The following is a 26,207-nucleotide window of genomic DNA, read 5'->3' on the forward strand; positions in this document are numbered from 1 at the left end:
TCCTTGCATATAAGAATTCAGGAAATAGTTTACAAGCATTTCTAGAAGTATTTCTGGTATTTTAAGAATTTACGTGCATAATATAGTAAGATAAACCTGGGAAAACATGCAAAAAATATTTGCAAAGGTTACTGAGACATTCTGAATGATATTTCAGGAGAGTATTTGCATCTTTTTTATGATTTTCAAATTTGTTTGTTTGAATTAATCTGTGTTCACATAAAAAGCTGTAAAAAATAGATTTTTGGTCTATTACTTTGAAGTGTTCAGCTGCAAAGCAAATTCTGGTTTGGATTCAACAATGTTCATAAGCAATAGTTCATAAAAAGCAAGTAATTCACTTAGAAAGTAGCACCAGTGGAAAGTATAACACAGACTAAAAAGCAAACTCAGATCAACAAACAACAAATACAAACTAATTGTTTAAACTGCTTAAATTAAAAAGAAAAAAAAAAAAAAAGAGAGACTATTAAAAAGAACATGCAGTTACATTCTGTAATCCCAAACTGGTAAGTGAAATCTAATACATATGACAGCACGCTGCAGAAAACAGGAAACAGATATGGAGATATGGAGCTTAGGCTAGAATTTGAGATCTTTCTGATTATGTGTGATAAAAGCTGTGTTCTTGTACCAGATCGTGGGTCCCCAAAAAGCCATTAGACAGATAACCTTAACTTGATGGGAAAAAAAAAAAACAAAACCAGCCCTCAAAGGATAAAGGATATATTTTTCTGAGCAATGAGAGAATTCACAGAGAAGAGCAGAAGTAGAATTAAGTTAACATCAATTCAGTTTTATGTCCAGTTCAGTTCACTTCCAAAGATGGTAAGCAAGAGAATGACAATCAGCTGGATTCTAATGGATGTCCAAACTACAGAATACACTTTCTGTATCCTCCTTTCCTATGGCAAATCTCTGCAACTTTATTTTTAACTCTACTGACAATGTCTATTTTATGAAGAAATAGATGTGGTATAGCAGCAAGTGTCAGTGACCCCATTAATATTGTCACAGCAGACAGAAGTCACATCCAATGAACATTTTGAACATAAAAAAGGATATTCAATAACAAATGTATTACAGCAGCTGTTGCTTTAGAGGTATGTTGCCTGACAGAACCAAGTAATTACCTGCATTTGCCTGGTACCTCTTTGTAAAATCCATCTAATCCTACAACATTCTTTTTACAACATGCAGAATGGTAGACTAACACTTCTAAACATTAAAATATCAAACTAGTATGTGTAGCCTCTGGAACTAAGGATTTTTTCCAGTGAAACAAATTCTGTTTCATGCTTCTTAGCTATTGTTTGGTTTGGTTTTGATTTGGTTTGGTTTTTGTTGGGTTTTTTTGTTTGTTTGTTTGTTTGTTTTTTAAGAGAAAGCAACTAAAACCATGGTAAAAAATTCTTTGAGAGTGTTTTTTGTAACAAAAACATGATTGGCTCAGTAGCAGTAAGATAGGAATGAGCCTGTTCCAAAACCAATCTGCCTAAACTAATTGCCAAACTAATGAAGGCTAATCATTTGAAACCTTAATAACAGCTTGAATAAGACACTATTTCACAATTAAGCAAATGAAGCAGACTTATTTTTTTCACTAGAATGTGCAGATTTATCTTGCCATTAGATTTCAAAGGCCACATTTGTATAAAATCTAGTGTTTTATCTATATAGCAAAGCAAAATAAATCAAAATAAACCTTCCTATTCACCAAAATAGTGGGTTGTGAGGTTCTTTTACAGTCTGTACCAACTTCAGAGGAGAGAAATGTTGCCTCATTCCCCTTAACAGTTCTAGAAATTGAGTCCCTATATAGAGAAGCAGTATTTGTGGGCATCAATAGAAGCCTTTCTGCTTTAACAGAATGGAATTCTTACTTCTCTGACAGAGTCACAAAGGAAGGTCCTATGGCAATACCTAAACGAATTAAAACCCTGAAAATAGCTTGGCAGAGCAGAAAGAGAAACAAATGAATCTCATCAAGAGTCTTTCACCTTAACATTTTCTAGATTAGTTTGGCAGGTACATAATATTAAAATGAGATTATTCAGCCTAAAAAGAAACAACTACAAGTGCTTATGAGCTGAACGTAGTTAATAGTTAACATTTCCACCCAGAAACATTAAGTGAGAATTGCCTGTACCCAAAACATACTTGATACCATCTCATCATCCTGGATAGCCATAAGGAAAAAGATGCACAGTCCTGCTGCAGATGCATTCAAAAGATCAGTTAACTCTCAAAAACAAATAACAAAAAACAAAACAATAACATCAACAACAAAACCACATCAAAACAAATCAAAGAACAGCAAAACAAACAAACAAAAAAACCCCACCACCCCCACACAAAAACCACCAACCACAGAAACAAAACCAAAATCAATCAATTTAATTCATTTGAAAGCTGGAATTCCCCTGACAAGAAAACAAGAAACAGGTTTGAACTAGTGCAAGATCACTACATGACAACTGTCAAAGGCATACCAAGCTTTGCTTTATCTTCATCAATATGTAACTGCAGTCTTCAATTTTTATTTCTTTGAAGGTAATGCTAGAATTTTGTAACTAAATATCTATGTCTCCACCTGCAATAGATTCTCCATATTTCATTAAAACATTAAGCTAGTGAATATCGGTTTTCTGTGCCCATATGGCTCTATAAACCACAAGGACATCAGAAGGGATTTAGACATCCTGACTCTAAAGAGAACTCACCTCAATAATTCTTCAGTATTTTGTTCCAAGACAGGCTTTTATTAACTAAGGTGCAACATAAAAATATTTCAAATGTTTTAAAAGTTGAAGAATTATTTGTAGAAAAAGAGCAACTAAACAGCAAGTTTATTTGGTAACTTATCAATTGTCATTCAATTCTAATGTTTAGCAGCAACATGGGAAATATAATTAAACTAAAATCCAATTTTCAAGTCAAACATTTTTATGGCCTTTAGGGTATTCTCTTTACTGCTTGTAATGCAAGTCTTGATCAGTCCTAAAAGCCTGTTCCTGAAGGACTGCCAAACAAAGCTATTTCACCTCATAACTGCTATAAGTTTCTAGTCATTACCTCTATAACTTTCAAATGCTACTTCATCTTCCCTGGATGTGGCTCACAGAAAAGAGCATTCGATCTCCTTCAGGGAAATGCTTTCATGACTTTTCAAGTTCTCGGCTATTCAGATGTGTTGCTTTGCATATTAATTACATTCCAGAATAATCTCAACCTTTAACCAACTGAAAGCACTGGATGACACAGAAGATTCAGAAACTGGAATTTCAGGAATACATCCTGATTGTTCTCCCTAACCAGTAGTAGAAACTGAACCTGGTCGGTCAGGGTTTGAAAATATAGCAGAGGAGTTAGAATACTCACGCTGTTCTACACTCCCTGTTCCAAATGATAAAATTTATATCTGGATTTACTTTCAAAATTTGCTTTTCCCACATACAATAGGATACCATAATAAGGATATTTTAAAGCCTGCTAACACAAACTTAAAAACTGATGTTGATTTTGAACTTCAAATGCTTTCCATGCTTTATTTTCTTTGTATTAAGAATGTTAAAGCAATTTAAGGTGACATTTCCATGCTCATTAACAGAGGACACAGAGTTATTTGCAAGGAAACAGGCAGGTGGTTTATAATTTCCATCATTATAATATTGAACAAGGTGACAACTATTGCCCGAAGGAAGGAAAATTACAAGAGAACTTAAACTATGTATTCAGTTCACATTTATAAGAACTGGCAGAAAAAGCCACACACCAAAGCTATTATCCTCGTTTACCTGTTTGAATTGTGGTTAACGAAATTAATCTGCAATGCACTTTTATTGGTGATGGTTTGTGTATTGCCTCAGCTAACTTAATGAAGTGAATTGGCTATTTGCCTTCAAAAGCATTCACACTACTCATTACACACAGCTGCAAGAAAGTAGCCCTACTTAAATGTTTAGAGAAACATCTTGTCACCTGAATCTCCTTTGTGAGATGGTGGATCAAATGCTCTTGAGATGCTGTCTGCCTGGTTTTAACATATTAGCTGAGGGAGGACCAGTTAAGAGACAAATCAACCCTTCCAAACGTCAGAGATTTGATAAGTGTCCTCTGATTTAAACTCCTCCATGGCATATGCGTGTTTTTCTTCTCTGAGCTAAAGCAACCGGTATAGCTTTAAATATTGCAAACTACATGGAAGATTTCAAAGAAATACAGACAGCTTTGGTATCCAAGATTTTAAAACCTCAAGTGCAATTTCTGAGGAAATTATTGAAATATCCATATCCCTAAAATTAACAACCCCCCCCATCATTCTACCTTTCTATTCTACACTCTAGAACTTATGGTATGTATCCAGAAATTTTATTTTCTTCAAAGGCTTCATGAGCAGTCACATAAGTGTTCCTCCATTATGTTTGCCTTTTGTGCTTTTCCCATGCATACTCCTAGCTATTTTCCATACATACCAGTATTCATTTTCCATTAGTTCTAGTTAGTGTCCATAGATACTCTAAATTAACTGGGGAGAACAGTTTATTAATTCAATGAAGACCAGCAGCAATATGAGAGGACAATTTATGACAATATTTTTAAGAACTGGAATAACATTTTTGCAAATAAATCTTCATCTGGCCTTTCTTAGTTGACATTTTTTCTTAGAATTATAATGTACCTACATGGAGAGAAACAAATTCAGGTTTTTCAATATATATAACTACTCCTCATCTACCTGTTAATGATATAATATACCACTGTACTTAATATTTGTACAAATAACTAACAACTATGTGTCCTCTGTTGTCAACAAATCCAGAACTGTTTTATGGAGAAAACAATATTATTTTTCCTAGTTTCCTTTCAGAAAATTTATTATAATTTTCCATATACTGATTCCACCCTAATTTCATTTTATTGAACCTGAGTGACCAGAACCATATACAGTGTTTCATGAGAGTCCTTACCTGTAGCTGATAAACAAAACTAACGGGTTTTGGCATATGCTAAGTTCATATTTGCTCTTTCACAGGCATTCTAGTGCAAATGGTTCTCCTATGAGTAAGCAAGTACACCATGGCTTTCTCCTTGCTTCTGATATTCCTTCTAATGTCTTCCAACTTTGAAGTAGAAATTACTACTAGACCTTGAAAGTATAATTCGTCATTTCACACTATTGAAATGTCACACTATTGAAACATCTGTCTGTCTTTTTCAAGTTTTTTTATTGCTGGAAAAAGAGAACCATGCCATTGTCTGAAAGCAGAAAGGCTGAAGTCAGACTTAAAAATGTTTTATGATAAAAAAGCAGGTTGCTTCAACTTAACATTAACATTATTGAAAAATTATGCTTAATCTATCTTCAGAAGGACAAACTGGAAGGACAATTTAAAGTGGTTCATCTATCCCACTTCAACACCACTGATGAATAAAACTGTTCATTCTATCATTCCATAATCATCACTAATAGGATCTTTTCAGTATCTTAATTCAAGCTGATCTTTTGTTCAGTTTGAAAAGACATTTTCCCATAGCAAACTCACTGCACAAATACATCTGTGCATCTCTAACATTCTTATCGTAATTTGTGAGGTATTGTTCCTATGTGTCTTTGCATATGCACCTAAGCAGATATGTCTATCCATACTCTCTAAATCATATGCAGGAATCACAACAAAATGCAAGAGAAATTATGCTTGTCAAGGAAAATCTAGCACAAGCTTTATGTACAGTGATCACAATCTGGTTGATTGACTTGAGCACCTGAACAGTAAATACCGGTCAAAATTCTCTGCGACATCAGAATGTTAATTTTAACACTGCTGTCAGATTTGGCATCCAAAATGCAGAAAGGTGATCTAAAAGGAAGATAGATGCTGGAGAGCTAAGAAAAAAATACAAAATCAAGATGTGGCTATATCATGTAGGTTTCATAATCAAAATAATCCTGTTCAGTGACATGCTGATGAGCAAAATCTTATAACGTTAACAGATTGCCTAAATTTTTTACTTCAGACAAAATACAAAAAATATTTTAAAGGATTAGGAAACACTAGAAGGAGGGTACACAGGATAAAAATTGAGTGGGGAAGCTAGTTATGAATCCACACATTCTGGAAAGGTACAATGGTTTAAATAAATTTGCAATTTTGAAAGGAAAAGAAAAACCCTTGAAAGTGGACTCAGATACTGTTCCAGAAACTAAATTACTATTTAGCTGTAGTGCCACACACAGTAAAAGGGATACTGTACTTAACTATAAGTGTTGCTATTTATTTATCTTGTATTTATCCTCTTTCTTCTGGTCTTATTTTAAAAAGGAAATCAGAAAGAGAAAATAAGATCAGCATTTTAATGTATTCACTTCTGGGCAAATAACAAATGAACCATGATAATCCTATAGTGTGGATTAGAGCTGACGAATGGGTCATAAAAGCACAAAAAATAAGAATTTCAGGTCTGAAAATAACATTAGTTTTGCAAATCATATTAAAAAAAAACTTATCATGTAATGTTATTAAGGAGATGCTCAGCTGAGCAAAAACTGTAATTAAAACTAAATACAAATAAAAATACTTTTCACAATAAGAAATGACAGCATCTCTATGAGTTGGTAATTTTTGAGTATGCATAAATCACTCTAACTGGTAGAAAACACAACAGGAAACAGAAATTTTATTTCCTAATCTTTACAACAACATTCTGTTTCGGGCATTGTCAGTTTTGCATCCTGAAATTGTTTTTTCACCAATCCCTTTCTCTACCCTGCCTCAAGAAAGATTAAAAAAACAATTATTCCTGTTGAACAATATATTGTGAACCTGATTCCCCAGGTGGCTCAGAATGAAAGTAATCACCCAATATATTCACAATTATAAAGCTAAAGCAAATCAGGCTAATTTGGTAGGAAAATTCATGACATAGAAAATATTATCTCATCCATAACTGGCACCTCAAAATGAAATTATTTTTTACTTTAGTACAGAATTTCTGCCGACTGTAATGACAAGCAAGACTTTTTTCCCTTCATGGATCTCAAACCACATTCCATGTAGTACAGGTATACATCAAACACTGGCTGGAATTGTAGCAGGATGTTCCTGATATGACTGCATTCATTAAGCCCTTTTATATCTTCAGATTATTAAAGTTGATAATCAATACAGTGCACACTGGAAATTATTTTTTTTTAATTATTGTAAGGGTATTTACCTTAATGTGACCATGTCCCAAACCAAATCATAAATATACAAAAACCAAAAGGTGAATGCACTAAACTTTAGGAATCTGCCATTAAAGACTGACAATATGAATTAATTTAGGTCTTTCAAACATGAGTCTTTGTCATTGAAAAAATATAGAATAGAAATTGTAACTCCTAAAATTATCTTGCTTATTATTGCGACAATTTCATTACAGTGATAAAAAAAAAGATAAATTAATATATTCCCAAGAAAAATATTATGTGCTAAGTACAGCCACTCTCTGTCTTTATTACAACTACTTGAACATACATATTTCTATGTTATAGGCATGTTTAATACTTAGTTTTTTAAGAGCCACAGAGAAAAAAAAATTACAAAAGGCAGATTTTGCCAATAGTTCTCCTGGATTTCGGCAAAGCTTTTTTTCTAGGCAAATGTACTATAGAGCCCGCAGAACTAGTATGGTAGCTTTCTAGAAAATCCAGCCAAAACTGGTCTCACTCATCTTTAGTTCTGGCCATCTGCTTGAGGCATCTGGTAACTGGGAACATTCACCCACATCCAGAACGTGACTGCTCTCTTGCCAATTATGTGCCTAGGTGACTGCCAATTTGTGCTTCTCCACTACTAACATGACAACTGACAAAAAGAAGTTGAACATGTACGAATAAATCTAAACTAAACTAACATATTACTTTCCCAAGTTACAGCAATAATTTTTTGGAGATAATTGCTTAATAATGGCAATGATAAATATGTCATGTGAGAAAACCTTTCTGAGGCTAAGAACTATGACAAAGATACTGAAGATCTAAGTAGTTTGAAAAGTTATTTTTAACATTTAATCCTTGCTATTTTTTATGAGAACTAGGAAAAAAAATGCACAGTTATTATTTAAGAAAAAATGAAAACATGTAATATTAACAATATCTGATTTAAGAAGAAATAAAATAAGAAATCTGTCCCAATTCTTTTTGAAGTTTCTTTTAGAATTAATTCAAGTATATAAACTTTTTATATGTAGTCTAACTGCCACACATTAAAGATATTGCAAGAGGATTTGGAATGCCATATTAGAAGTTACAACATAAATGGCAGATTAGAACACAAATGGTAAAAAAATTAGCAACTTCCATTGAAATTCAGCCTCTTGTCATGTAAACATAATTTTCTAACATCTCTGCTCACTCAAAAAGGTATATTTTGTGCACTTCATATTAGAAGAAGAAGAGAAAAAGAGAGGTAAATGCAATGACTGAAATTGTTAATTCCTTTACCAAGTATCATCAAACAATCTTTTTGTCTTCTTTTGCTATGACATTTGTGAAAAGGTCAGATGTATTCAATAGGTAGGGAGTGTGCGATTGAAAGTTAAAAGCACGTGAGGTAGAGATCTACAGACAGAAAATCTAAAATCAAAGCCCAGAAAAGTAAAGATCATGATAGTAAACTACTAGGCTACAATTAGAGGAAAAGAATCAACCCAAGAATATTTGGAGATTGTCATAGTGACTTCTTTTCTTTTATTGAACTGTGTGAATCTTCTTGTACTTTAATTTTAAGGCCTATGGAGTAATAGAGCTCACAGTTTTGTTTTGCAGCAAGCCAGCACACAACATGCTGTGGCCTTTGTCCACAACTATGGCTCCAACACACAATGCTCCTGTTGCCAACAAATTAATAATAGTAAAAAAATTATATACTGTTTTTATCAAGCACTGTGATTATGACTGACAAACACCTTACTTCAAATGCAATTGGTTCCATATTTATCTGCCATTCCATGGTCAGTCATGGTAATCCAGCTCAAAACAGGTTAGGAAACAAGTGCTATATTCCTACTTTTACAAAGCCTGTATAATTTCCAGACACTTTATTGGACCAGCTAGTAGAAGTTTACTTCAAGAAATATTTCATTTCAGAACTAGTTCTGCTATGAAAATCTGTTTTACTATATTCTTGTGCTTTAACCTAAACTGGAACTTCTGCTTCAATCAGAAACTTCCTGTACATATTCAATAAAAACATCACAGTTACATTTTTATAGAGAAAAAACCCAGATTTTTCTGTCAGTGCTTGAAATATGTCAAATAAATAAGTTGTTGCATCTTTTTTATCCATCATGCTGTTAAAAAAAAACAAGATTCCCAAGAAACCTTTTTTTGGCATCATACAACAAACAACGAAGAATTGCTTTATAAAATTGTCAGATAGATAATAAATATTCAAACTCAAGTCTGTATATTTCCATAACTAACACTTAAAAAATAAAATAAATAAAATAAGCCCTAAGTGCGGTAGCTGCAATCAGGCGAGGTATGAAATGTCTCATGCCCGATTTTTGGTTTAGTGACATTTCCAGATTTCTGTCCACAGAACTACTCAAAGTGGTTATAATGACAAGAATTGAGAAGTAGCTCTTTCAGTTGATGTGTTTGAAAGGTAGCTTTGTATGAACAGCTGTGTTTTCAAAATGCTTGCCACCTCTAAATTGGTCCTTGTGAAGTGAACTGTTTGCCTTATTGCCAGCAGGGCACATTGCAGTGTAGCTGCTGCATTTTTAGTTTTTATCACTGTCTCTCTAACTGCTGAAGTGGAAAAGAAAGATTGCCAAAACCTGACGTGTTTCTTTTCCTTTCTGCCCACTCTGACTTGGTTCTTAGCTGTCTGTTGCTCCAGTGATGAGAAATGTTGCTCAGTTTATTCATTCACTGAATGTCTTTTCCAGCTCAAATACTGGTGATACCCTCTTGTAAACCAAGGCTCCAGCTGTCAATAGCAGTAAATGAAACAAACCTAATTAAGACACCAATTATTGTCTACACAAGAGATAATTAGGTTGCAAAAAGTCACACATGTCAGGGTGCATTTTTCTACAAGAAGAAATAATACCTTAAAAGCAAGAGGCACACCATATTTAGTAAGTATGGATTGCAACAGGGATGGACTTTCAGAAGAAATGTAATACTCTGTCCACAAAGACCTAGTACAGGAAAATAATAATAAAAAATGCTGAATATCATTACTAACAAGCAATACTAACTTTTTAGATGCAGATTCTATAAAGACTTTTTTAATTGCAGATATTAGGAAGCAAACCATACCATTTTATCTGGATGAGGAAATACACATACAATCAGAATACACACAAATATTTATAAATGCAGCTGGGTAAAGAATTACATCAAAGACTCCAAAATGATGATGCACAGCTCATGATGCTGCTTGTGTGAAAACGCTTATCCCACAGCTCAGCTTACTGGTGATAATTTGCTGCTGAGCCTCATCTCTACAAGCTTTCCTATTGTGCACCACAGCAGGTACGTGTTTTAAAAATCACTTGCATCACACCAATAATCTTGAGAGGTTACCAAAACACACTAACAAAAGAGATGAAATAAAAACAGTGGGTTTGCTTAACTGATAATGCTGACATAATTGCACTATTTGAAATAACTTTTTTACAAAGAACATATCTACTTTTGCACAGAAACCTCTGTATATGTAAATCTCAGATACTTTAAATACTACTCAAAGGAACCGGACAAAGAACATCCAGGATATCCTTGTCCATCTTACTAGTACCTTTAAAACTGGACATTTGAAATGCAAAACTTTCACATAAATCTACAAATTATACAAAGCACTTAGCTTTAAAGCACTGGAATCCATTAACAAAAATTCTGAAAAACACTCTTTATTTAGTGTTATCAGTACATATTTGCTATTATAATTACATTAATGAAGAAAGGGAATCGATGCATTCCCAAAGTTCTAAATATCACAAAGTTAAATCCTTGTTTTCCAATACAAACTTTACTCTTGGTGTCACTACATTCTTCAAGGAATTTGAACTTCAATTATAATTTATAATGACGAGTGCAAGATATCCATTTACATGAAGTTTATTTCATTACAGTAAACTGCAGATCACTTCTCAGTTCAAAATGGCTGGTATAAACCTCAAGGTTAGAAACTAATTACATACACACAGACACACACACATATAATCAATACAACCAGTTGGCATAAGCAAAGTCATGCTGCATAACCTGATTCTGGGGTCTGATCTCTTCAAATGGGTCCAGAAAACTTAATATCAGCAATCCATGTTTTCTTATCTTCTTTATCAACATTGCATATCAGAGTCATGCAGTTTTTGCCACTCAAATGATTCTATACTATTTTTGCTGTGTATTTCATTACTTCATTTTCTTGTGCACTATGCCATATGATGTGTGTTACAGTCATAAGATTTAGGTAGTCCCGCAAAGAACAGGGAGTTGGGCTCGATGATGCTTATGGGTCCCTTCCAATTTGAGATATTCTATTCTATGATTCCCTGATTTTATGATTCTATCTTATAAGCCACCACGGATGTCCACAGTACTCCAGAAACATTATTTTATTCCACACTTTGAATGTGAGTTAATATCTTTCATGTGAAACAATACATACACCTGCCACTATTTAAATCCAAAATCTATCTGATATGAAAAAATATATTTTGGAAGAATGACTCTACAGACTGGGAGAGAGTGTGAAAATTATTCTACAATCTGTTATTCAAGGCACTCAACCCCAGTGAATATTTTACACAAGGCAGAAGCACTTTAACTGGCGAAATAAGGAAGATTTATGCTCGAACACCATATGAGCTGGAGCTGGTAGCTTATTAGCTGGAGCATTCACCAGAAAGAGAAAAGACATTGGACTAAATCATAAAGAAGAATTTCAGCCTGGATCTCTCACCTCTCCTTTTTTGCTCTTTTGCAGAAAGCCCATTCTAATATATATTACATGAAAATGTCCACTGATGCCTTTGGTTTTGGGTTGAGAATCCCACAGAAGCTGAAGTATAAATTCAGGAGGAGTTTATAAACTCAAATCCAGGAGGATGTGGGTTCTATGTGCATGAATATGTAGCAGTTCACATGCTTTAAGGGGTACAGCCTCTCAGGTACCAGGGACACACAGGAAAAGACCATCTCGGTCCACATCCTTTCTTTCACAGTGTCCAATAGCAAACGTCCAGGGAGGAGCAAAAAACCAGGTCAGCTATCTAATTATGCTTCCCCAGAATACTTTCCCAGTACCTCTACTGAGCAGAAGTCCCTGAGCATCACAGTGGGATCAAATGCTGAGATTAGATACCTGCAGTAGCAGTCTGTTGAATCTCAATTAATTTACTATTCAGGTAAGGTTTCCAATGATGACCTTTCAATTATTAGAAGCTTACATTTTGTATTTGCCACACTTATGTCTACATTTCTAATGTATAGTCCAAATAAAATTCCAGAAGGCAATGGGACATTTACTTTACAAAGTGCATCAAAGTGCATCAAGAACACAAATCAAAAAATTCACAACCCCCATGACCATCCTCTTCTCTCTCTACACAGTAAATTACATCTGCATGTTTGGAAAAACTATTTCCACTGAGATCTTTAGCAACTGGACATTACTCTGTATAGGTTTATCACCTTGTCTCCTGGTGGCAAAATTAAGAGCAAGTTCCAGGCATCAACTGTTCAATGCAAATCTTTGGTTTTTTTGCAAACCTCAAGTTCATCTCATTTCCCAGAACAAAAGGAACAGATTAACACTTTTACTGTTTCAGTCATTATGCCTTTGCATTTCAGTATAAACTGGTCCATTTGCATAAAAACATATTATTAATCCTCAAAACAGCAGAATGTTTTCCATATGTTTATCTCACACATTGTCTGTTCACTTTATTAATACACTTACATGATAAAAATAAAATATTAAATGTCCTTAAATGTACATAACACAATCAGCAGCCTCAGAGACTTGCCAAGTGTACTTCAAATTGTCCCAGTGCTCATCTAAGTCAACACGGTCCTACACCTTTCCTCTGATCTCATACAGAATTGCATGTGTGGTCAATATGCCAAATCAACCTAGGCCTGGAAAGGAAACTTAAAATACAACACTTGACACTTGACTTTTGTAATTCTGTCTATCTATACCAGAAACACCTCAAAAGTTATTTATCAATGTCAATGAAGCATTGATCTTAAGAGTTTGCAAACAATTTCACTGTGAATTTTAACACTAGAGGCAAGTGGAGAAAGGGCAAAAATGTGTACCATATGACAGTTTTCTGAGACCATGCCCAGTTAAAGTTAGCATGAAGTCTGTCTTCTGAAGTAAATGAAGCAGTCAATGTGTACAACTTCATATATGAAAACACAGAAGCTTTTTAATTGTATGGCTTGGAACACAATATGCACTCAAAGTAGGATTTTTTTTTCTCCACAAAAAGCAAGTACATATGAAAAATCTGAAGAGGACACATTTGACACGTCAAGATGCTAAGGTTTCAGTCTTTATGATAACTTGGGACATGAAGACAATCTGCAACTTCATAAAAAATTTCAGATTCTTGCAAAGCTACAGACCAAATAAGAAATCGCTAGTGTGGATTTTTTTTCCTTATCACCTTAAAGACACTTTTCTGTTATTATTATTATTCCTTACAATCGAAGTCCTTGAAGCCAAAACAAGCAAGACAGCAATTAGCCTCAATTTGCCAAGATGACAAGCTATTTACTATGAGGTACATATTTCTTTCAAATGATTGCTTAAAAAAAAAAAAAAAAGTTAAAAAGTCTTCTTCCTACACAGCAGCTACAAAAAGAATTAGAAAATGATGATAAAACCTGTGAATTATCAATTTTGTCTATTCCTGTATAAATATCTCACAGGCTTGCCTAAGAATGTCATCATTAGGAATTTTTATTAATCCAACCATTCTATTTTCCTTTGATTACACATAAATTATGTTCTTTATATTTATAAATTTGATGCTCAGAAGTTAAATATTCATGCTCAGTAGGATTTTGCTCAGTGTTTACATTTTCAAAGCCAACAGAACTCAGTCTGCTTCTAGTGATAACTGAAAGAAAAAATAAAATATTTTACAGGAGCATAAAACATGTACAAAAACCTCACTGATATATTTTGCTTTATACTTTGTGGATCTTCATCTTTCTGTAGAGCAATGCTCCACTGGATGTATGACAAGCTACAAGTCTAAAGATATATTACTATATTAACTTCATTTATGCTATTTGAATACCATGACAATACTCTAGGCACCACAGTCATTTTCTTTCTTACTTGCAATAATTAACATTAGAGAGCAAAAGATGGCTAAATTAATTTATAACTTTATAGTTTCTTGTACTAATTATTTCCACTTCTTATATTTTAGGTCATCCTGTCATTCCTGCAAACACTAATCAATCATGGGATTTGAAGTTAATACTACTAAATAAATGAATTGCTTAATCTCCTATGACCATCTATACATACTTCATCTTCACAAGGCTTATCAATTTTATGTCATCGAGGACAGAGTGACCTTCATTTCCACACGATGTCTCTTACTACTGGACAAATTGGTTACAAATTCATCACTTATCCTCAGGAAGAAAGTCCTTCACAGTCATCATTTGACAAGTGCAAGTGTGTGTTTTATCAACTGACCAGGTCATACTGAATTCCAAAACTGTAATTCTGGAATACTAAAGGGTTTGTTACTTCTCCGAGCATTTGAGCTAAGATGAAGGACATGCAACTCAAAATTAATTTTCTACTTGGCCTAGTTATCACCGCACTAGTACAAGCTGTAGAAAAAAAAACAGACTGCCCAGAGTCATGTATATGTGAGATTAGACCATGGTTCACTCCCAGGTCTGTGTACATGGAGGCTCCAACAGTGGACTGCAATGATTTAGGCCTTTTTAATTTTCCAGCCAGACTGCCTGCCGACACACAAGTTCTACTTCTACAGACTAATAATATTGCAAAAATTGAACATTCGGTAGACTTCCCAGTGAATTTAACTGGTCTAGATTTATCTCAGAACAATTTATCCTCAGTTACCAGTATTAATCTTAGAAAGATACCACAGTTGCTTTCAGTTTACCTTGAAGAAAACAAACTTACTGAACTCCCTGAAGAATGTCTCTCTGGACTCCACAATTTACAAGAGCTTTATATTAATCATAATCTGCTTTCTGTGATTGCACCGGGAGCTTTCATAGGCCTCAATAATCTTCTCAGACTTCATCTCAATTCAAATGGTCTGCAAATGATCAACAGAAAGTGGTTTGAAGCTACTCCTAATCTTGAAATTCTCATGATTGGAGAAAACCCAATAATCAAAATCGAAGACATGAACTTTAAGCCTCTTATCAACTTGCGCAGCTTAGTTTTAGCTGGAATAAATCTCACTGAAATACCAGATAATGCTTTGGTTGGCCTTGACAATTTAGAAAGCATCTCCTTTTATGACAACAGATTTGTTAGAGTGCCCCACATTGCTCTCCAAAAGGCTACAAATCTTAAATTTCTGGATCTAAATAAGAATCCCATTAACAGAATACGACGAGGAGATTTTAGCAATATGCTGCACTTGAAAGAGTTAGGAATTAATAACATGCCTGAACTGATTTCTATAGATAGCCTTGCTGTTGATAATTTGCCAGATTTAAGAAAAATAGAAGCTACCAATAACCCCAGATTATCATACATTCACCCAAATGCATTCTACAGACTTCCCAAGCTGGAATCGCTGATGCTCAACAGCAATGCGCTGAGCGCCCTGTACCGCAGCACAATAGAGTCCTTGCCTAACCTCAAAGAAGTCAGTATCCACAGCAACCCCATCAGATGTGACTGCGTCATCCGCTGGATTAACATGAATAAAACAAACATTCGCTTCATGGAGCCGGAGTCCCTGTTTTGTGTCGACCCCCCTGAATTCCAAGGCCAGAATGTGAGACAGATACACTTTCGGGAAATGATGGAAATCTGTCTCCCCCTGATAGCTCCTGAAAGTTTTCCATCTACTCTGGATATAAAAACTGGCAGCCATATTTCCTTACACTGCAGAGCAACAGCAGAACCAGAACCTGAAATCTACTGGATAACACCATCAGGACACAGACTTTTGCCTAATACCGTTTCTAATAAATACTACACTCATTCTGAAGGAACATTAGACATCAGTGATGTAACACAAAAAGAAAGTGGCTTATACACATGTATAGCAACGAATTTAGTTGGGGCAGACCTAAAGTCAGTCATGATTAAAGTTGATGGCTCTTTCCCTCAGGACAGCAACGAATCTTTGAATATTAAAATAAAAGATATAAAATCTAATTCTGTTTTGGTTTCATGGAAAGCAAGTTCCAAAATTCTGAAGTCCAGTGTTAGATGGACAGCCTTTGTGAAAGCTGAAAACTCTCAGGCTGCACAGAGTGCTCGAATACCATCTGATATAAAGGTATATAACCTAACACATCTAAATCCATCAACTGAATACAAAATTTGTATAGATATTCCCACTATCTATTCACAGAATAAGAAACAATGCGTCAACGTAACCACAAAAGGACTGGACTTAGCAGTAAAAGGCTATGAAAAGAACAACATAATAGGATTCCTTGCCTGCCTTGGTGCTCTTTTGGGAATCATCTCTGTGATATATCTTTACAGCTGCATCTCACGAGAGATGCACTATGATGTTGGACATAGCCATCTAAAGAATTACCTGAAGAAACAATCCTTTTCACTCAATGAGCTTTATCCTCCTCTGATCAGTCTTTGGGACATGGGCAAACAAAAAAGCACAGAAATGGAAGTAAAAGCAACAATAATAGGTGTGCCAACCAATGTGTCATAAATATGTCAGTACATCACTTAATTTCTGAAATAAGAAGCACATGACTGCATTTGTGCTGAATAAAAAGGTAATAAGAAAAAGGATTTATTTTAGGAACCAGACTCCTGGACTTCGCTGCTGCTGACAAATGGGAATATGTACTGACTCAGTATAAGAGAAGAATTTTTCTGGCTTCTAAGGGTATTCTGCCAACCAAATACAATTGACTTCATTTTCCAGAACTTACACGGGACTCCTAAGTCTGGAATATAGTGGAAGTAGCCAAGAACATTTTCTGTATTTTTTTTTAAATATTATATAAAAGTAGTGGAACTGAGCAATACCTCTTCCTGTGCTGTATTACACACACTAGCCACGAGATTTTGCAGTGAACAGATATACTAGGATTGACATTACATGGTGTAATGAAATGGACGAATTCTGTAGAGTAGACACAGTGAGTATGTGATTTTTTTTTATAAGGAAAATACATTTTTGATTAAAATCAAAATAGTTTTTGGCTTGTTTGTTTCTTTAAAAAAAACATTCTGGGAGCTCTTGTCTGACAATAAACCAACTCATTCTAACATCTGATAAAATATCTCCTTACACATTCTCCTGGTGAAATGCTGGTCTGAGCACATAGGATATTTTTGCTGGTTTTAGGCTGTATAACTCCAATAAGCCACAAAAATAAATACTTTTATAAAGATAAATATATTTTTATAAATATAATCATAACCATCTTTCACACGTTGCTTGTCGTGGGAGGAAGAAGAGAGAAGAAGGGTGGGAAGGAGACATAAAACCGAGAGGGAAATAGATTTTTAGTTACTGATAACAGCAAGTTTTGAGCTGCTTTGGTATTTTCTCAGAAGCCTGAAAAATAAGTGAAATGTTTAGACTCAGATAATATAAATCCAATATTTTGTCTTCAGTCAAAAGGGTAATTCAGTTATCAGCAATGTCTAAATTTTAGGCTGGCCATACAAGGAACTCAGAGTTTGAACAGTTTAAAAGATTAAGGGTTTTTTTTCTGGACCTGCTCACTTCTGCTCAGCAACTGATTATAGTTTTCACAATGTAACAAGCAATAAATGACTGACAGAAATATTAGTAGAAATGAAATTAAGCAAAACAACAAGAGAACAATGAATACCTGACTAATCATACTGAAGCTAAAGTTCTCACAGGAGCATGATTTGGCCCATTAGTAGCAAATGTGCACAAGAAGCTGCTGATCAGAATGTTGATAACAAACTAAATCCAATTTTGTTAGGATGTAAAAAGGGACGCTCCTAAGTGCAGCAGAGAAAAGGCATCTGACCCTTAAGATACCTGATGAAAATTCATGGTACCTCTTGGCAACAAAAGCAACAGCAAAATTTTTATGTTATTTTGGCTCATATGTATGAAAACAAATAAGAAGAATGAAGAAAAAAAAAAATATCATCACTGAATCTGGTGCTTAAGGAAGCAAATATTCATAGAATGCATAAGTAGCTTGAATTACAAAGTAAAAACAGGAGTAACAAATATTTCTTCTAAGTCTTTAGTTTTAAACTCTACAATTATATACATTTTATCTTTCTAGACTTGGTTGAACTAAACATTTCTGTGTAATCACTGACAGAATTTTTGTACGTAGAAAAAGAAGAGCTACTTCTTGTATTTATACATTAGCTTTTCCACTTATTTATAGTTTGCTGCATACTTCCAAAATATTGGTCTATAAGCACTTGTAACATGTAAAAATATTTTCATTTTACCTGGTACTAATGAATAACTTGCTTTAATGTTAAAGATATCCTTTTTCTAGCTAAATCCCAGGATGTTTAAATTATGTAAAGGTAATTTCAAAGTTGTTAAAGGCAGAAAGAAGAACTTGATACTAATTTTAAACTACCAAAATGTAGGATATTCATAGAATTGCTATGTTTCACTGAAGAAGGAAGTTTAAAAACCTGCTGAATTGCTATTGCATATAAAACAACCTGAAACTGAGCAGAGAAATGCTGTGATAGAAGGACAGATCTCAGCTCCATGGACAGCTCTTCCCAGGGAGCTGGTAGCTCAGGTGGGACCCATCACCAAGCAGATACGGCACTTGCCAGCAAGAACTGGCAGGTACATCTTGTATGTTAACCTTTGGAATCAAGCTACATTTAGAACTTACAACTCTTAGAGCTTAGAAATGAGAACCTAGTTTTTTTCAGGCAAAAACGCCTCTGCGCAATGTTATAAAAAAGCACACAAATGCAAGTCTAATGGGGAGCACTGATAAGAAGACTTTCCACCCTCACAGAATAAGTGCAGGATTTATTTACTTTATTTGAATATCTTATTTAAAGGGTTTTTGTTGACAGATAAAATGCAGTTTTATGCAGTAAAATCTGTAAAAAAGTATAGGAAGAACTTTCTAGTAGGGGTATAGCATACTTTTTAATAACCTCTTCATTTACAGGAAGGTTGTTTTTTTCCACACAAGGCAGAGAGCTAAAATTTTTCTGTCTTTTATTAATTGAGATGTTTACTCTCTTTAACAGAGGTAGGAACTGACAACAAGCTATATTTAATTTCCTCAGAAACAGAGAAAAGTGTTGTTAAACACCTGTGTTTCCATTTATTTAACAGATTTCTCTCAGGAATCCAATGCATTAAAAGCAGTACTTACTGATTATTCAAACCAGAAAACAGTAGCTCAGAAATAGATTATCTTGGCATTTGACCTCAAACCTCATTCTGAAACATGCTACTAATGAAAGAGAGAAGGCAAACATGAGTGTTTGAAATATCTGGCGAGGCAACACCCAAAACATAAGACTGAAAAAACAGACATTTTAATTTCAGTTACCTTCTTCCTATCAGTTACTAGACTGAAAAGTAGTGATCTACTCATAAAAATACTACGTATTTTCTTCTTGGTAAAACATTTACAAAAAACAATCCCAATATTCCATCAGCTAACACAGCCAAATATTATCTTCCATTTGTACATTTAAATTTCAGTTTTAGCTACAACAACGTGAAATCGTAACTCCAAATAGCAGCTTAAAAATCTTAGAGAACAGATCACAGAATAAACATTGATTTACATCCTAGAAAGAAATTTCTATTTCCAAAATTCACTAATAAAATTCATTCTGCTTGTGTAACCTTAAGCAGTGACCTCAAGATAACTTTAAAAAGAAATAGCAATTCTTCCCTCAGTCTTGTGCAGACCAGTAACAGAAGTGACACAATGATCAATAATAATCTCATAAAATATTCTTTGTTATCTGAAATCAGAAGAGACATTTCAGAAAAAGGTGCCTAAATAGTCTAGTAAATAAGTTCACATACTAGACAGTACCAGAAGAACTGAGGTCTGAGAGATAAGAAGTTGAAAAGCATCACTCTGTCAGACTTAAGGAACAATTGTAATTAATGAACTGAATGGAGTAAAATCAAAGTAGGGGTGTGGCACTGACAAGACACTTTATATAGCAGAAAGCGTACAGTAAGTATGAAAAGTTCAGTATGAAAATATTTTGAAGGATATAGTTAGATGAAACAGAGAAGATAGCCATTGAACACAAACCACTAGAGACAAACCAAGACTGACAATTCACCTAATGCTAAATATGAGAAAATTACCTGGAAACAGATTAACAATTGCATGCAGTTTTTGTAGAGGTAAGAAACAAGATGAGTAGAAGCATATCCAGAGTAAAAAGTTACTGGTATTGCCTACTGAAGATCATGAGACTTCGTCACAACATCAATTACAAAAAGACATCTTGAATAAAACTGTTGGAAAACTGGAAAAGTGAAAGACAAAAGTAATCTTTTTAGAGCACCTTTGCGTCCCACGAGCAACAGAAGAAAGATCTGGAATAAACTGCTAGGTAGGACGAAAAAAAAGAGCATCTTTGCATCTTTCTAAAATATCAGTTGATCTTCCATACCAATTGTTATAGTAGGTCAGGTGGTTGACGTACCATATGCTTGAGCATCTTCCAGTTAGAAATAATGGGAACCAATCTGCTCAGGAAAAGGCTAAATAGATTTAAATAGATAGTCAGGAAAAATACTAATCTACAATAGAAAATTAGAAGGATTATCAAAACAGGAGAAAGATTATCTAAACATTCTGTAAACATAAAATCAAGACACTGGGAACAAAAATTAACTTAGATGCCAAAATACATGAAGATTAAAAAAAAAAATACTCATTCTCATTTACATGGATAAATTCAATTTGAGTTATTACAGAAGCTTGGCAAGATCTGCATGATTAGAATGTTAAAATACATGACTGTAACCCATCTACAGAGAACTGAACTGTGCTTTGACACTTGAGAACTGAGCTATTCATTTCAGGTTCAGTAAAAATTCTGAAGTAGTTGAGTCTTCTTCAATGTTTGTATTATAGGACAGTGTGAAAATAATATAATGTATCAGACTAAATTCTGTCCATGATTAGCTTCACTTCAGTATTCTGAGACAAAATGTACAAGCATCATTTGTAAATAGCAGAAGCTTACAGTAGAACTAGTAATGAAATTGACCATGGTTAAGTTGTTGTTCTGGTTACTTTAAGTAGCATTTCACTTTTACAGCAAGGGTTTTCAAAAAGACCTTTAAGGTTAAGCAAATTTGACGTGCTTAAAAGACTTGTTATTTTGAACACTCAAGAAAAAATTCTCCCTACTTGACTACAGATTTCTCAGAGGGATAAAAAGCTGCAGTTATAGTGAAGTGCCTTCCCATTTTCAATTTTAACAAATGTAATAGACTGATCTTCAAAGAAGCCAACTGTGAAAGAAAGACTGCAAATCATCATAAATCTGGACTATTTTTTTCAAATAATGGACAAGTCACTTTATGATCAATTATGATCAATTGTCTGAGCTACCAAGCACAAACAAAACAAAAACTATGGCTGTGTAATTTCTAGGAATTACAATTACAAAAAATAATTTTTACATTTCATTAATGCCAAGAAAATAATACCAATATCTTTCTTTCATAAAAAGGAAAGTATATTCACCTACAAAAAGTCTATACACTTTAAGGATAGTTATACTATTTGTTAATGTCTAACCATGTACATAACCTGTAAACTGTGATGACTAATGACATAAACAAAGCTATAGCAGGACACAACCAGTTTCATTTTGAAAGCTTTTGGGTGCATCCCTCCTGACTTTCAGCTTTTGCTCCAAAGGACATGTTCTCCTATCTCCCATAGCTCTTGTTAACCCTGTATGTGTATCTCTGGTGTCCCAGGGCATCAAAAAAAGAACTCTAAATGATTATGTTTAGGAACTTAACTATGAAAGAACAAGCACATACAAAATGAAATTTCACTATATTCCACAGAAAATTAGGTATTTGTTGGGAATGAATTTTTATCTAAAATGCTATTTTACAGTTAACAAAGCTTATTCCTATTTAGAAAACAAGGGGCAGGGGGAGAGGGCGAAAATTTCAGTGTCCTCAGAACATTAAAATGGTTTTATATGATTTCTTTAGACATTTCGTGAAAAAAAAATCCTTTTTCATTTGCTATATTAGTGTGACAGAACTAATATAAGTATTTACACAACAGGACTTAATAACCAAAATGAAATAAAATGCTGATACGAAATGTTGACATTCTTGTAGAACATTTGATATTCATTGAACCAACAATCTCAGATTTTAAAAAGTTCCACTGAAAAACACTTAGTTCTAAAGCTCATCCCACAAAGACATTCAAGACTATAAACTAACAGGCTTCAAAGCAACTGAATCTTTTATTAAGTCATTCCTCCCTACATATGAAGCTGAAAACTACAAATGAAACTCCTCTGGCAGCTAAAAAACGCCTTTTACAAATCTCTCTCACCTGGTGGTTGTTTTGGCTGACTGTTTTTTTGTCTCTCAGCTTCATTTTTAGACTTTTTTTTTTTTTTCCCCAAAATTCTTTTCTTTGCCTTGATGCAAATGCTCTGTTTTTCTCCCTTCCATGATCCCAGTGGGTCCTTTGCTTATTTCCTGCTACTACTGTTGCCAGACTGTCACATCATTTCCAACACTGCCAGTTAAGGACAGATGTTATCTGACTTAACACAAAAAATACTGAGCAAACATCATATTTGGAGGTGAAATATTTGATTAGCAAAACATAAATATTAAAGAAAGACCTGGAATTCTTGAAAAAAACCCTGCTGTAAAGCTAATCAATTAATGAGATGAAGTACCTTTCAAGGAAACAAATCATAAGAATGTAATGACATTCAGATGAAAACAATAATATGGGAATAAGATAAACCTGAAAGGGCAGGCAATTTGGGCAGATGGCCTATTCCTGATCCTAAAATAGCTGATGTTCTTTTTAACATTACAGTTTTGAAGACTGGTAAACAACTCCATCTGCCCTACCCTTACGTAGCTATTGTTTGTTATTCATGTTGATGACAATTTCATGCTGTGCTCCAAATAGCTATAATGCTTTTGGGAATCACAAAGCTACTTACTGTATGTATTAAGGTGTGGAGAGCAATTTAGAATAAATGGCCAGAAGAACAAGATATTAAAAATCATAATCATAGCTTCTTGATCCAAGACAATTTACATTCACATTTCTAGAAAATATATCCTCCTAATACAGAAATTTGGGATTACACTCACAAGCTGAATACATTGATTCTCTCCCACCCATTCAAAGTATACAGTTACATAACAACTCAAGCACAGAACAGCAGAGAAAGGAAACTAAGGAATGTACATGGAGAAATACTTCCATACTGAAATAACTTCTTAGAAGAATCTAACAGCCATGGTAAATAATAACATTCTTCCTTCAAGAATTATCCATTAAAGAGACTACTAAAATCCTACTAAAATCTACAGACTATTGAGTTCCAAGCGCTACTCTGAATACAGGACTGTTCTCACCTAGTGTACTGGCTTGAGCTCAAGTGAAAACAGAAGCAGAACAGTTGAACGTACAGGAGGTAGTCTGCCATAGCTCAATGCTAAATTAAGGATCAAGGAAGGCTATAGCTCCTGTCCTAGATATTGCTTTCTGCTTCAAGATGTCCACACGAGACAAACCTACTCTCCAAGCCATTATCAGGAAATATACAGGTTGATTCCTTTTGATGGTCCAAACCAACTTTACTCTTTATCTCCATATGTCATGCAGATTTACACTCTTTCCCAGGACCAGTGTAAGGACAGGATCCCTCCATGACATTTGGCATAACATATCATGCTGGGACTGCCTGTCAGTACTTGCACAGTGTGAATTCAATCAGACAATATTCTTGCTAGCCAGATAGACAGCTCTCAGGTTCACACAGATAAGGAAGCAAACATGAAGAGTCCCACGTTTATAACAAGTTATTCAGTTCAGACTATTTGCTGCAGATGAAAAAGCAAATAAGAATTGGACTCCTACAGAAGCATCTACTTATTTCACTCTCCAGCACCTAAAATGACCTGAGAGCTGGTGCCAGTACCAGAGCCAGCAGGACAATAAGAGTTTCTTCTATCAATAGAAAACAGAAGACAAGAAATCAAGATGCAAAAATTGAACCTATTTATGTTCTTTTTTTTTTAAGGATTAAACTCACTAAAATGGTTTCTAGTGGCATCCCAACAGTGAAAGAATTACCTTGTTCATCTTTTTAAGCCTAGCAATTACACCATATGGGTCACTAGACCTTGAAGGACAGATAAATAAATGGGAAGATTATCTCTGCAAGATAAAAAAAAAGGAGTGAGACATGCCTGAACTGAGGTGTGCAACAGCATGGACAACACAAAACTGAGTAGAAAATGAATACTGCTCTTCAAGCTAACTGAATAAATAGGAAATACAAAAACTAATCTGATAATTAACTGTGTTTCAGAACTGCAACAGAGAAGAAGGAACGTGTTCCTTTTAAAAGTAGTATAAATATGAGCTTGGCACTGGTCAAAGAGAGACAAACATCAAAAAGAAATATCTAACACTAATTTTGAAAAAGCAGTGATGATGGTCTTCATTTATACACATTTCTTCCAGTCCAGACCTAGATTCTGTAAAGAAAGCATTTTAGCAATCAATTACTACACTAGAGGTCAAAGGGTTAACAGTTTTGTCATTTAGCATGCAAGCACAAGTCAGATTCCTTGAGATGGCTGTTGGGAATAACATTTGAGGGCAGAATCTTGTCAGAAATTCTTATTTATTTGTATGAAATTGTACTCAGTGCTGTTAACATTCATAATGTCTTTTTTTTTCCCCCTGTTTCTAGCATGACTTTCAGCTAAACTTAAAAACATGCAGCCAAATACTTTACAGTACCAAAGAAACTGGGTTACTGTCAAAAGAGTGGTAAAGACAGATAAAACACAATGCTTTGACATAACGGTGGAATGATTTTATACGACACAGAATATGATGTGATGAAAATAATCTATTCCTATATATTCTTACATTTAAATGGAAGATAAAAGGGCTACAGATAGAGTCAAAATTATCACTTTTAAATTAAGCACAGTGTTCAATAAGTATGCAAAATAAAAACCAACCATTTAAAGTTAGTCTCACTATAGCAAAGCAACTACCATCCTTAAACTACAGGTAATCAGCTATGCCTGTCTTTATATATCAGGTAATGGTACTGTCTAGTTAGTTAGACTATGTAAATGGTAATACAATGATAGCTTCTGAGAAAAAATAAGTTATATAAATCCATTTATATTACTTTGGCTTGATACTAAAACACACTCATATGCATTTTACCAATTTACTGCTGGTTTCATGCTTTACAAAAATTAAAGTGTTTACCAATCTTAAGTGTTAAAGTCTTACATAATTTATTTCATAAATCCTCTGCAGGTATTTATGAGAAATACATGCCAACTTTTTGCAAACTAAGTACTATATTGAATATTCATGTGCCACACACAGTATTCCAAAATATGAAACAATGATTCTTCCTAAAATACCTGCTTACATAAGTTCACCTAAATTATACAATACACGCACACCACTATCGCAATTCCATTTCTTCTACAGCCATGTAAGAGGATTTCAGTACTCAAGGTAGGATGACTTCCAGACTCTTAGTTTGACAATCCAGAACAGCACTGTCCACTGCCACAATGGTTATAAATGTATATTTACATTACCATGTCCACATCGCCCTGTTGCCTTTCAGGCTTTTAGAGTTCGATTCAGAATTACTTCCTTTTCTTCCTTCCAGGAACTTCAACCTCTCTCCCCCCTCACATTTCTTCCCCTCAGCATTAGTCTAGTGTTTGTTCTTACACAAAATCCCACC

General features: G+C 34.3%; 2 protein-coding genes across 15 annotated transcripts in view; one reads left to right on the forward strand and one right to left on the reverse strand.

The window, feature by feature from the left end:
- The window catches only part of LRRN3 (leucine rich repeat neuronal 3), a 33,416-nt gene extending 16,000 nt beyond the window's left edge, over window positions 1-17,416 (forward strand). The window contains exons 2-3 of one of the 2 annotated variants that reach the window (XM_065048708.1): window positions 10,292-10,528; window positions 14,449-17,416. In XM_065048708.1, the coding sequence (XP_064904780.1) occupies window positions 14,800-16,926 (2,127 nt within the window). In that variant the 5' untranslated portion in view covers window positions 10,292-10,528; window positions 14,449-14,799 and the 3' untranslated portion in view covers window positions 16,927-17,416. The remainder of the gene's footprint in view (window positions 1-10,291; window positions 10,529-14,448) is intronic. The other variant, XM_005502960.4, reaches the window with a different exon arrangement.
- The window catches only part of IMMP2L (inner mitochondrial membrane peptidase subunit 2), a 461,654-nt gene that overhangs the window by 253,487 nt on the left and 181,960 nt on the right, over window positions 1-26,207 (reverse strand). The window lies entirely within an intron of this gene.

Source organism: Columba livia, chromosome 1 (genome assembly GCF_036013475.1).
Source record: "Columba livia isolate bColLiv1 breed racing homer chromosome 1, bColLiv1.pat.W.v2, whole genome shotgun sequence".
NCBI classification, from domain to species: Eukaryota; Metazoa; Chordata; class Aves; order Columbiformes; family Columbidae; genus Columba; species Columba livia.